Source organism: Populus euphratica, unplaced genomic scaffold (assembly GCF_000495115.2).
Source record: "Populus euphratica unplaced genomic scaffold, PopEup_1.0 scaffold403.1, whole genome shotgun sequence".
Lineage (NCBI taxonomy): Eukaryota > Viridiplantae > Streptophyta > Magnoliopsida > Malpighiales > Salicaceae > Populus > Populus euphratica.
Genome location: NW_011500081.1, coordinates 380,008 through 392,601, shown reverse-complemented (window position 1 = coordinate 392,601; position 12,594 = coordinate 380,008). Strand labels below are relative to the sequence as shown.

Here is a 12,594-nt window from a genome sequence, read left to right as displayed (position 1 = left end):
CATTGATTGTTTTCGTCAAATTATAAAGAAAATAAGTTAGATTAAAACAAAACAAATAGAAAATTCATTACATGTGATGTACTCAATTCAAAAATTCAAAGGTTAAGGGAGATGGTAAGCGAGTTTGGAATTATAGTGTTGAGTGTTTTTTTAAAATATATCAAAATAATTTTTTTATTTTTAATATTAATGCATAAAAAAATATAAAAATATAAAAAACTTATTTTGAAGTTATTCAAAAAAAATAAAAAAATTTAAAAAGTGCAATCCAACTACTCTCCCACGTACGATCCCATAATAGTATTTGGGTATAGCCAAGGTTCGAATTCTTCTTCTAAGCAAATATATCATATTTCTATTGAGACAATTTTATTTTTTTTCCCTTCTGTCTTCAGAAATTACATCTCCTGTTATTGTATTTATCATGTCTTAATTTTCTTGATGTGATTCTCAATTTGCGTGATCCTAATTCCTTTCTGCATGCATGGGATAGGGTTGTTCCTGCGAAATCATGATAAATTTTGTCAAGGCATTAATTGTTTTTTGGTCAATGCCGTCGTGGGCAAGAAAATTAAAACGAGGGAGGGATGTGATGACTCAATGAATACCCTACCATCATCTCATTAACTATTAACGGTGGCTATGTCAGGTTGACTGAGGCAAGGATATTGACACAACCATGCATGTCTTAGGAATCCTCTCCATCGATCACAGTAAGTTGCCCTTTTGGAAAGCAAGGCAGTGGCTGGAGAAGGATCGTCGGCAGGTATTCTTGCACCGATTAATTGTAGAAAGCAGATGGACGTGTGGGTAGGTAGTAGCTAGCTAGTTTGGTGTTTTGCCAATCAATGCATTCAAAATTAAAGGTCGCTTACACTTTTGTATGGTGAATATTAAACAGAAGATCACCATCCTTAAGTGCAGTGCAAGATCCAATCAATACTCTAATGAACTAAAAACAATGACATGGTGTGTTTTCTATCATCAATATCATGATTTACAAGGATGTTAATTAGAGAACACAGTCTTACCACATGTGCAGGCCTAAGACCACTCTTTATCGCAGATCCCTCTCCGATACTGATGAATTATTATTGACCTACTGTATATTCTCTTGTTTTCTAAATTAGAATTGTTGGATCTGACCACCAAGAAAAAATACCTGGTCATTTAACCAAAGGAAACTATTTAGCTTATAACACCTTTCCACCATGTTCAAGACAATTTTTTTTTTTTCCAGAGTTGAGAAAAGGAAACTATTTGACTCAAAAACTTTATTTCGCCTATGATCACTGCGAGACAATCCAGGCTGCGCAGCTTCTATGAATGGCTCCTTTCTGTCCACATTATTTTACTACAGCAATGCAAAACATTCTACATGGGACCTGTCTCCCAAACACTGCGTGCCAAAATGACTTCGTGCCAGTGAAAGGAAAGGAAATGATTAATGAATAAAGAAGCTAAGAATGGGAGTGGGTTTGGAAGCTAGTTTCGAAGGGTTTTTCGAAGCTAATTTTAAGAGAATAAATTATTCTTCACGAGGAAGATGAAGACTTTCTGGAAAATCGCTTGACGTTCAAGAAAAGAACATATTCGTTTCTTTATTTTTATCTCCATTATTTTTAGTAAATGACTTGCTCGCTAGCTGAACCTACACTCAAAGAACCCGCACATGAGTAAGATTATTAAACTCGGATATAGAAATCAACTCGTCATAAGTTTCAGATCACAAATTAAATTACAATGACACGAGTTAATAAAAAAAATTAAATCAATGCTATTTTCTTAAAAAAAAAAACAAATCTTCCTATGTTACCCACTTATTTAACAGGTCAATTTCGAGTTAAATTTTTTAAAATTAAATCAATGCTATTTAAAAAAAAAATCAAATCTTTCTATGTCACCCACTTATTTGACAGGTCAATTTCGAGTTAAATTTTTTAACAATCAATTCAGTTGGAAATTAAATCTGCTGAATCAACTTATTATATTATATTTATCAATGTGTATCTAATATTAATATTTTTAAAAAAAAATTATTGCTTGAAAATATATTAAAATAATACAACTTATTATATTATATTTATCAATGTGTATCTAATATTGATATTTTTGAAAAAAAATTATTGTTTAAAAATATATTAAAATAATATTTTTATATATTTTTTTATTTTGTTACCAACACATGAAAAAAAAATACTAAAACAACATGAATTTAATTTTTTTATATCAAAATACTTTTGAAAAACACTAAAATATAAATTAAAACACAATGAAAATCAACCAATTTTAATATGACTGGTAAGAATTACCTTCCAACTAATCATCACCTTCACCGATAAGCTGGTGCCTTCCATGTTTAAAAGGCACGTTTGTTTATTTTTATTTTTATTTTTATTTTTTTTTTTTGACAATAAAAGGGGCTAAACGCCCAGGCACGTTTTTGTCTAATTTGGCATAATGATAACGGTAACCTATCCCCAACAGCAGATAATGATCAACACAATTATTCAGCTAAAAAGATAGCATTAATTATAACTAATTAAAACATAATTACCACTCAAAATCTCAAGAGAATTTTAGTGGCACGATCATATCCTAAAATTATACTTTTTCATAGTTTTTCGAAGTTCACAGATGTTCATGATGTCTTGATGGCTTCATGGAGGTGGTGAATGCATTTATTTTCAACTTTATTTTACTATTTATAACGTTGTAATTCGAAAAGAAATATGAGGGATTTCTTTATTTTATTTTTAATTCTAGCTAATGTATGGATCTTAGTCCTAAAACTTCTTGTAGCTTATAATTAAAAGTTATGTTCCAATTGATCATTTAAATTTATCTATTTAAAAATATAATTGTGATTGCTTTTTTAAAAAAAAAATTATACTAAAATGTATTAAAATAATATTTTTTTATTTTAAAAATTAATATATCTAAACAATCTAAAACATAATAAAATTAACTTTTAGTAAAAAAATTAATTTTTATAAAAACAAAAATATATCCCCATTTTCAAACACTTTTAATATATGATCCACCCTCATTGTCATTTTATTATGTAACAATTATTCTTTTTTTCTTAATTTTTATATTCTCATGATATATTTATTTTTCATAAATATTATAAATAAATTTCTAAATATTTAAAAGAAAATCAATGTTTCTTTCAAGACATGGAATTTAGATTCACACCATTTAAATACAAAATCATATAAATTCCATGTATAACTATTTATATAATTTCACTTATAATTACTACTTGAAATGAAGAGTTTTTTATCCCATCTCTCCGGCAACGGGCAACTCTTGTAAATTTAAAACTCAATAATTAAGGAAAAAGATATTTTTTTATAATAAATAAATAAATTCCATATTTTCTCTTCAAATATTTATTTTTCTTATCAATTATTATGGCAATCACGAATATATACATACATATATATATACATACGTATACATACATACATACATATATATATATATACATACATACATATATATATATAACACACATATATATATATATATATATATATATATATATATATATATATGTTGCTTCACTCCAACCCCTGACCACCACTCTTCCACGCAACCAATAACGGACGAACCTGCTGCCACCTCTCTCTCTAAAAACCCACTCTCCGATTTTCTCTCTCTCTTACACAAGCTCTCACGCAACGTAAACTACCAGCAAACAAAATCTAACCAACACGCTCCCCCCTTTTCTCACAATGAACTCATCCTCCTCCTCTTCCTCCTCCTCGCACACCCACTACTCCACCTCTTCATCCGACACCGACACGCCACCGTCCTCCTCTGCCGCAGTCCGCCGTGCGCTACGGTTGATCCAATCCGAGGATTTGAGTTTGAAAATAGAGGCGGCGAAGGATATAAGGAGGTTAACCAAGACTTCTCAGAGGTGTAGGAGACAGTTAGCTGATGCGGTTAAGCCGCTGGTTTGTATGTTACAAGCTGGTGATGATGACTCAGTTTAATTGAGCGAGTCGGCTCTATTGGCTTTGCTTAATCTTGCTGTTAAAGATGAGAAGTATGTCATCGTTGCATTTTTCTATCTTTGAGGTTTTTTAGGTAGTTTTGTAATTAAGGTGAATTGTGGCGGGTTTCTCAAAATTTTCAAAGAAGCAATTTTTTAGCTTCTTTTTATTTGAACTGTTTGTGTTCTGCAAACAGTTCAGGGGTTCTTTTAAAATTTGAGATTTTTCATTTTTTTCCCCTTATCAAAAGAAGTTTCTTGTTGTGACTTGTGAGGGGTTGAACTGTGCTTGTTTGGCTCTTTTCTTGGGTCTGTTTTGTTATTAATTGGAATTAGGGGGTTTTATTGAAATCTGGTGAATTATGGAGATTTTATTTTATTTTTTATTGAGCTTTTGGTAGTTAAATTTACATTTTATAAAAGGGCTAATGTGAAATCTTGTCTTCTTGAATTAATTGGATTCTAAAGATTTTTATGAGAGCATAGAATTTACGCTTTGTTTCAGAGTTTGGAAGTATGAGGGATTTGTTGTGAGATTTGTAGTTTGTGAGTTTGTGAGGGCGTAGGTGAAGTTGTATTTTATTTAGGGTATTTTTGTTGAATTATCAAAAAGAATTGATGGGTGTTTGTGGGGATTCTGGATGGAGATTGGTTCTTTTCTTGATTGACTCTGATTCACTTTCTTTAACTTTTAAGATAAGATTTTCTTTGGATTCGTATAGTTTTTTATCTTAAAAATCTGTGTGAGAAATGAGAATCGATTCTTTTTCTGTGCTTGTCTATCTTCTCTTTTGAAGTTCATTGGTTTGGATTAGTTTGACTACTTTTACACCTGGGATCATAGTTTATCCAATGTGTGGAGGTTAGTTTTGTTTGCTTTATGGGAAAATTTGATTATTTAACATTCGCACATGGAAGAAGGTCATTAAACATTGGTAAATTTTGGATTTTGTTGACTGTTGAATGGTATAATATGTGTACTAAGTGCTTAGATATTTATTTGGTGGTTTGGGTTTGGAATTTGTCGGCAGAATTTTTAAATGAATTGAGGATTTAGAAAGAATTGGATGCTTTTATGGTTGGAAAATAGAAGGTTTTGATCGGAGAAGATGGTGGTTCTTTGATTCACAGGTTACTCTTTCCCTCTTTGGTCTTCTCACTTTTTCTTTACCATATGATAATTATGGGCTTCTTGGTGTTCCATAACTCCTTGGAGAGGGAAAGAAAGTTATTTTCTTTTTCTTTTTGTCTTTTTTTTTAAAAAAAAAAAAGAAATATGTTTCCTTTCTACATGGGCTACTCTTTCTTAGTAAGAACTTTTTACTACTAATGTTACTCTTTCTTAATCCTTATATGTGATCGATCTTCCTTTGGGGGTATGGTGAATATATTGGTTTTGGTGTAATATGTGGAAAGTAGAATAAACTAGCTGAATGAATTTAATTATGTACTTAATTTCCTCTTGGGCGTTGATATGAGAAAAGGAGAGAAGTGGGGGATTGATTTCTCCAGGAGAGAGAGCTTGGTCATTGGGCATGCTATGTCCCAATATTGTTCTGGTGTAATCAGCTTACTTGATGAGTCTGGATTCTGCTAGGTTTTCCTTGGGCATGCTATGTCTTAGTGCTTTTTCTGGTCTATTGACATCATTTGAATTAGTCTGTTAATCGGTTGCTTTGCACTTGGATTTGTAGGTATGATTGGCAATTGAACTTCATATTATTATGTTATAAAACTCGTTGGTCAGGATTCAATGGTCAAAATCAATTATGCTGCTGCCATTTGAGTCGGCAACAAGGAAACTGTTACTTTGTTGCTTCCATTGAACATGTTTCCCACCTTGTCTTGTGATTGAGAAGGTCTATAATAGTTGATTTTGTGTTTATAGGGCTCCCATGCTGTCACACTTTGATTATGCTGGAAAAAAACTGAAATCATTTGGGAAAAGGCCTCATGAATAACCCTATACATGTTCCATAGATTTTTATAGAATGTGGCATTCGATCTATGATATAGATGCAAGTAATGCTGTAGGAGTAAGGTTGTTGACTTGTATACGATATAGAAAATTGAGGCATGCTTTAGTTAAGTTTAGGTTACAATTACAGTTTTACCTTTGTCTGTTTCATTCTTCTCTCCATGTGAGTGTTTTGATGGTTTTGTTGTTTGTATGACTTACTTTGTAACAATGGCCTCAAGGTTGATGATATTTGCTATAAACAACTTATTTTCTGATAACTTATTTTGTCGGTATTATCAATTCGGTGGTTGATTGTTTGCTCTCCCCTAATTTCTCATATCTGCTTTACTTGCAGGAACAAAATCAGCATTGTGGAAGCTGGAGCTTTAGAACCCATAATTAGATTCCTTAAGTCACAAAATTCAATCTTAAGGGAGTATGCAACTGCATCTTTGCTTACTCTATCTGCCTCTACCATTAACAAGCAAGTTATAAGTGCTACCGGTGCCATTCCTCTCCTTGTTGACATCCTTAGAAATGGAAACACACAAGCCAAAGCCGATGCTGTAATGGCTCTTTCTAATCTTTCAACGCACTCAAATAATCTTGACATAATTCTCAAGACAAATCCAATCCCTTCCATGGTTAGTTTACTTAAAACCTGTAAAAAAACTTCAAAAACAGCTGAAAGATGCTGTGCTCTCATAGAATCTTTAGTTGGTTTTCACGAAGGTCGAACTGCATTGACATCAGAAGAAGGTGGAATCCTAGCAGTTGTTGAAGTACTTGAAAATGGGTCTCTCCAAAGTCGAGAGCATGCAGTTGGGGCACTGCTAACCTTGTGTCAGAGTGATCGTTTTAAATATCGAGAACCAATTCTCAGAGAAGGTGTGATCCCTGGACTTCTTGAGCTTACTGTTCAAGGAACTCCCAAGTCTCAGTCAAAAGCGCGCACATTGTTATGCTTGCTGAGGGATGCTCCATACCCAAGATCCGAGCTTCAACCAGACACACTAGAGAACATTGTGTGTAACATCATCTCCCAGATAGATGGAGATGAACAATCTGGTAAAGCAAAGAAGATGCTGGCTGAGATGGTGCAAGTTAGCATGGAACAGAGCTTGAGACAGCTACAACAAAGAGCTTTGGTATGTACACCTACACCAAAATGACCTCCCTATCAGTAGTTGCACTTCTGAAGTATCTTCAAAATGACTGTTTTTGGCTATCAGTTTTGGACTTATTTCCTTGTGGGGTTTGTGAGATGATGTTTTCTTTGTAGAAAAGAGTGGGAAAAAAAAGTATAGTGAAGAATGCCAGTCCAGGCCGTTGTCTAGGTACCAGGTGACTGGTGTGTCAATAATCTAGAAGTTGTATGTGGTTGAAAAATATAGTTTTGTCGTTACAAAATACAAAAGAATACAAAACGGGGCTTGTATAGTAACTGTTGTACCAAATTTTATACAATCAATAAATTTCCTCTCTTTCATAATTGAGCTTTGTCCAGATCTTCTAATCTTTTCCTTCGTAGTATTGATTGGATACCCCTGAAATCAGACCATGTATCTGACCGGGAATTGAATTCCTTTTAAGTCCATTCTTTTCTGTTTCTTGATTATGACGTTGATATTGGTAGTGGTCTAGGGTGACTACTTGTTCAAGATCGATGGACATGAAGTCAGCATCAACCTAGTGTGTGTTAAATTAATCTTTGCATCTGTTTGCTCCATAGATTTCTTCGCACGTCTCCTTTGGCTGCTTGATTTTTTCAAGAATATTTGGAACCTTGTCAGCATAATATCCTGACAAGATAGGTAAGATAGGGAAAGAAACCTGCTAGGAATCATGGACGGGGGAGAAATCCTGCTGAAAGCGTTGAATGGTTGCCTGTCTAAACCAACCAAAGCCGTTTATTCCTTTTAAAAAAAGAAAATTCCCCTTCTATTTTGGGTTCTTTATCATAAGTTTGAATTAGAATCTGTCGTTCATTTTGTTGTTCGCAATTGACCAATTGTAATTATGCTGATAGCGGCTTGCTTCCTACGAGGGCAGCTTGCTTTTGCGGTCTTACCTCGGACTTCCTGCTCTCTTCAAGCTACTTAATCTCAAGTTCACTACAAAATGCCTTGCCACCTTGTGTCCCAGGAAACTATATTTGTGCTTGAATCGACAGAAAGACCTCTCTTTATTCGTTAATATATATTTGGGAAAATGATATTACTGGACAGAAAACAAAGAGGATCAAGACATCCAAATCTCCAAGAGAGCGCTCAAATTTATTCAAATCTAAAACAGGCTTATAGTTATCACCAAAGCCACAGCAATACGTAATTTCCAAGAAAGCACAAGTTCTTGCTGGAGGATGCACAAGGAATTGCCAACGAATTTCACTGATTTGTTTTCCTGTTCTGTGACGTCCGACTCTCTGTACATATACCATGGTAAATTCCAGAATCAATATACAATTGAAGCATGCACATTTTCTTTTTTCCTCTCTTCGCCTCTCCCCCATTTTTTTTTTAATCTGTCTCAGAATCCATATTTTCGCCTCTGTTATTTGAGTCAACATGCAACATCAACCTGCTGCGTTTCTATGAAGATATTCGATGCTGCAAATGGCTCTTGAGAGCAAAATACAAAACAGAATAAGAGATAAAGATACCCCTTATACAAGATGTTCGTATTCCGAGCTTGAAGAGACCGAGTGAACATCAATTGGGGTTGTTTCGCCATACTGATAGGAGTGAATAACTTAACTGAGTTATTCGGGATATTTATAATAAAACGGAATTGAACAGTTTTTGAATTTTTTTGGATAACTTTATTTTGGAAATTTTCTTTAAAAAATTGGAATCAAAACTATAAAAACAAAATCAAGCTGAACCAAATTGAAAAAACTCATTATAAACTAAAATTTATTAAATCAAAAATTGCCAACCTAAAAAGTCTTCACTTACAGTATTTATACGCAAAGCACTCTTTTTTCTTTTTTAATAAGAGAAGTAGGAGAAGATATACTTCTTTCAAAATCAGCACATTTCAAGATATATACAGTATTCAAAAAAAAAAAATTATATTATCATTATTTTCTTCAAACATCATTTGTTTTTTATATTATCATTATTTTCTTCAAACATCTTCTGAAAAAAAAATATTATTTAAAAAAAAACTAATTTAATATTAATTTTGGCCTAAAGGATTGATGAGTCTTTTAGGGTCGATATCTTCTCGAGATTTTTTTGTTTATTTCGGCTACAGGATGACCTTTTCTGTCTTGTATTCATCCTTCCTTGATAGGAATCCCTTTTCTGGATAATTAATAGAACTCCTTTTGTTTTATGATTGTTAGGGGAAAAAAAAACCAAAATATTTAAGTCTTTGTTACCAAACTTTAATTCCATAAAGCAAAATTCAGAGATCAACACAGTTCAAAGTTGAGTTATGGATTCAGGGGCGGAGCTGAAATTATATAATAGGAAGGGTCAAAACTCAAAATATAATTTATTAGTAAAATTTATCTATTTAAAATAAAAATATATTATATTATTTTATATTTAAACACTAAAAATACAAAAATTTAAAATATTTTTCAGGAGTTCGAGCCCCTACTCGCCACCTCCTAGTGCGGTCCCTATATGAACTTATCATCTGCTGGTCAACTCAAGCTATTATTTAAAAATAAACTTACGATATAGCATTGTTTTGAATCTTTTGATATAAAAAAAAGTAGTAGAAGAAGAAGATTTAAATCAAAACTCAATATAAATCAAACACCGATGTAGTTATCACCGGAATAATTAAATCCGCTCAAGTTTTATAACTACAGGAAATGAAAACCAAAAACCTTCAAAACATTGTCGCCATTCCCTGTGTGATTACTGAAAAACTGGTTAGTCGTATTTTCAGGGAAAGAGTTGTGGCACGGATTAAGCCGAGTCCACAGCTGTATGAAACATTTTTAACCTAACACTGCTTCTCAGATGCAATAGCTCTTTCAAGGGATCGAACCTAGTTTCCTCAAATTTGAAATTTACAACTATATTCTTCTGCAGATATATAATTAAGATTTTATCCATGCACAAATTGAAAAGGTACTTCTCCACGTTCTGAACATCTAAATCAAGAGTAGCTGATCGCATCCAAGTGTACAAGATCTCCTTAATTATCTCGAATCCATCCTAAACTAAATCTGCTTGATATTTATCTCCAAAAACTACTCTACTAGATTACTCATGCCCAGTAGTCAACAAACTCTTCCTTCATAACCTCTTCTTATCGCTTTTTACATCATTTTTTCTTACTTCTCTCGTAATAATGGCTAGAAAGTCCGACGGAATATTTGAAAGCCAAGAGATTACGAGCATGGAAGAAGGTCTTGCCACACCCACTGACCCCAAAGAAAATGGAAAATTTGATTGTTGTACATCACCTGCAGCCGTGACCATCACACAAAAGGTTTGCTAGCCTATATATAGACTTGCTTGGAACTGTCTGTTTTCTTGTTTGATGACCAAGCTGGTTTCCATACACCGTTTAGCAATGTGTTGATTGCGTTTTGTGGATTGTTTTCCAGTTGATTGCTGAGGTTATTGGAACGTACTTTGTGATATTTGCGGGATGTGGATCCGTTGCTGTGAACAATATCTATGGGTCAGTGACCTTTCCAGGCGTATGTGTGACATGGGGTTTAATTGTAATGGTTATGATATATTCACTTGGTCACATTTCCGGAGCACATTTCAACCCCGCTGTCACCATCGCTTTCGCCATTTTTCTCCGGTTTCCTTCATGGCAGGTTAGTGTTCTTCTTCCGGGATTGTAATGGTTTCGACGTTCTTTTGTACGGGGACAAGATTAATTATATTTGGATTTAGGGTTTTTCTTTTTTCTCTAGCTCTTAAGTTTTTAAGGAAATTGGAGTAGTATTCTCCATAGTTATTATTATTATTGAGTAAATTAACTATTTTTTTGTTAGGGGAAAATGACACTCTTAAGTTGATGGATTTTGATTGAATAAATAGAATTTTGATTCACTTGAGATTTTTATTTTGTTATTTTGAATTAATTTTCTTTATTTATTTTAAAATTTAATTTAAGTTAGGTTTTGAGTTAACAGCTGGATCTAACTAAATTGATCGAGTTTAAAACTTAGATTATAGGATTGAGTAAGTTAATTAATTTTATTTTATTTTTATAAAAATAAAAATAACACTTTCAAATTAAAGGTTTTTGGCCGAATAAACATAATAACCTGTTAACTCAAGTTTAATCAAATTAATTAAATCAACTCTTTCTATTTATTTTAAAACCTAGCTGGGATTTAATAAGCATGCTATTATATTTTTCTAACGGCTTTTATAAAAAAATTTAATGAACTTGAAATTAATATATGATAAATCCAGCTAGTAGTGCACAAGGAATAAACAATACAAATTATCCTCTCTCCCTTTTGCAATATATACATGCATGCAAGTAAACTGTGGACATTGTTAAGCAAGTTTATGAGAGCATGCTTGTACTTTTCTTGGATATGTATATTACAATATATAGGAACGAACAAAGAGATGTCACTTGTTGACATATTTCATGGCTGTTCTTTGAAGGTTCCATTGTACATCATAGCTCAGCTAATGGGATCGATTCTTGCTAGTGGCACACTAGCCCTAGCGCTTGATGTAACCCCAGAAGCATTTTTCGGAACTGTACCGGTCGGTTCAGATGGGCAGTCATTGGTTCTTGAGATCATCATCTCCTTCCTCTTGATGTTTGTCATCTCCGGCGTATCCACAGATGATAGGGCGGTCTGTTCTGATTCTAGCTCAACTTAATTAATTCTAAGCATTGTTTTGTCTCTTTTTGTTGAAGTTTCTGTTTTAGCAGGTGGCAGATCTTGCTGGGATTGCCGTTGGAATGACTATACTCTTGAATGTCTTCGTTGCTGGGTGATTTTTTATCATATACTACTCAATTTAAGCTCATTAATTTGGGTATAATGAGAGATATTGGCTTCACAAAACAATCTACAGAGAGTAAAATACACGTATCGTGTTATTTTTTTGCAGGCCGGTTTCAGGAGCTTCGATGAACCCTGCGAGGAGCATAGGCCCTGCTGTTGTTAAGCATCAATTCAAAGGATTATGGGTCTACATCGTAGGACCGATAATCGGAGCCATAGGTGGAGCCTTCGCCTATAACCTGATAAGATGGACAGACAAGCCGCTCGGTGAGCTAACCAAGGTTGGTTCATTCATCAAGAGCGCGTCGAAGAACTATGCTTCTTAGTTAATTTCAGAGAGGCCTTTTTATTAAAGATTAAGCGTCTAATCCAGATTAGGTTTCTATTAAATCAGATACGATAGTGATTAAACAAAATTTGGTTGATTTGATTGGATTTTTTTAGTCCGTTTTTAAATTTTAAAGTGCTTTGAGAAAATTAAAAATATATATATATTATTTTATATTCTGTATTTTCAGATTATTTAGATCTCAGCTACAGTAAGAATAAATTTAAAAAGATTATTTTCGTATTTTTAAATAAAAAATACTATATAAATAACAATTATCATAATATTAAATATACTTTCAATAAACAATACTAAAAAATTTTATTGTTTTTTAAATTATCTTATTA

General features: G+C 33.0%; 1 protein-coding gene and 1 pseudogene across 1 annotated transcript; both read left to right on the top strand.

Moving 5' to 3' along the window:
- Window positions 1-3,584: 3,584 nt before the first annotated feature.
- LOC105108828 (U-box domain-containing protein 4-like) lies at window positions 3,585-7,455 on the top strand (annotated as a pseudogene).
- Window positions 7,456-10,192: 2,737 nt separating this feature from the next.
- On the top strand, window positions 10,193-12,369 carry LOC105108827 (probable aquaporin NIP-type). Its single transcript, XM_011003293.1, has 5 exons — window positions 10,193-10,418; window positions 10,537-10,758; window positions 11,567-11,764; window positions 11,844-11,905; window positions 12,026-12,369. Exons 1-5 carry the CDS (start codon window positions 10,278-10,280, stop codon window positions 12,243-12,245), a joined length of 843 nt encoding a protein of 280 aa, XP_011001595.1. The 5' UTR covers window positions 10,193-10,277; the 3' UTR covers window positions 12,246-12,369.
- Window positions 12,370-12,594: the final 225 nt, after the last annotated feature.

Coding starts and splice junctions, on each gene's coding strand:
- LOC105108827 (XM_011003293.1), top strand. CDS start 10,278: ATGGCTAGAAAGTCCGACGGAATATTTGAAAGCCAAGAGATTACGAGC. Junction 10,419..10,536: donor CCGTGACCATCACACAAAAG/GTTTGCTAGCCT, acceptor ATTGTTTTCCAG/TTGATTGCTGAGGTTATTGG. Junction 11,906..12,025: donor TTGAATGTCTTCGTTGCTGG/GTGATTTTTTAT, acceptor ATTTTTTTGCAG/GCCGGTTTCAGGAGCTTCGA.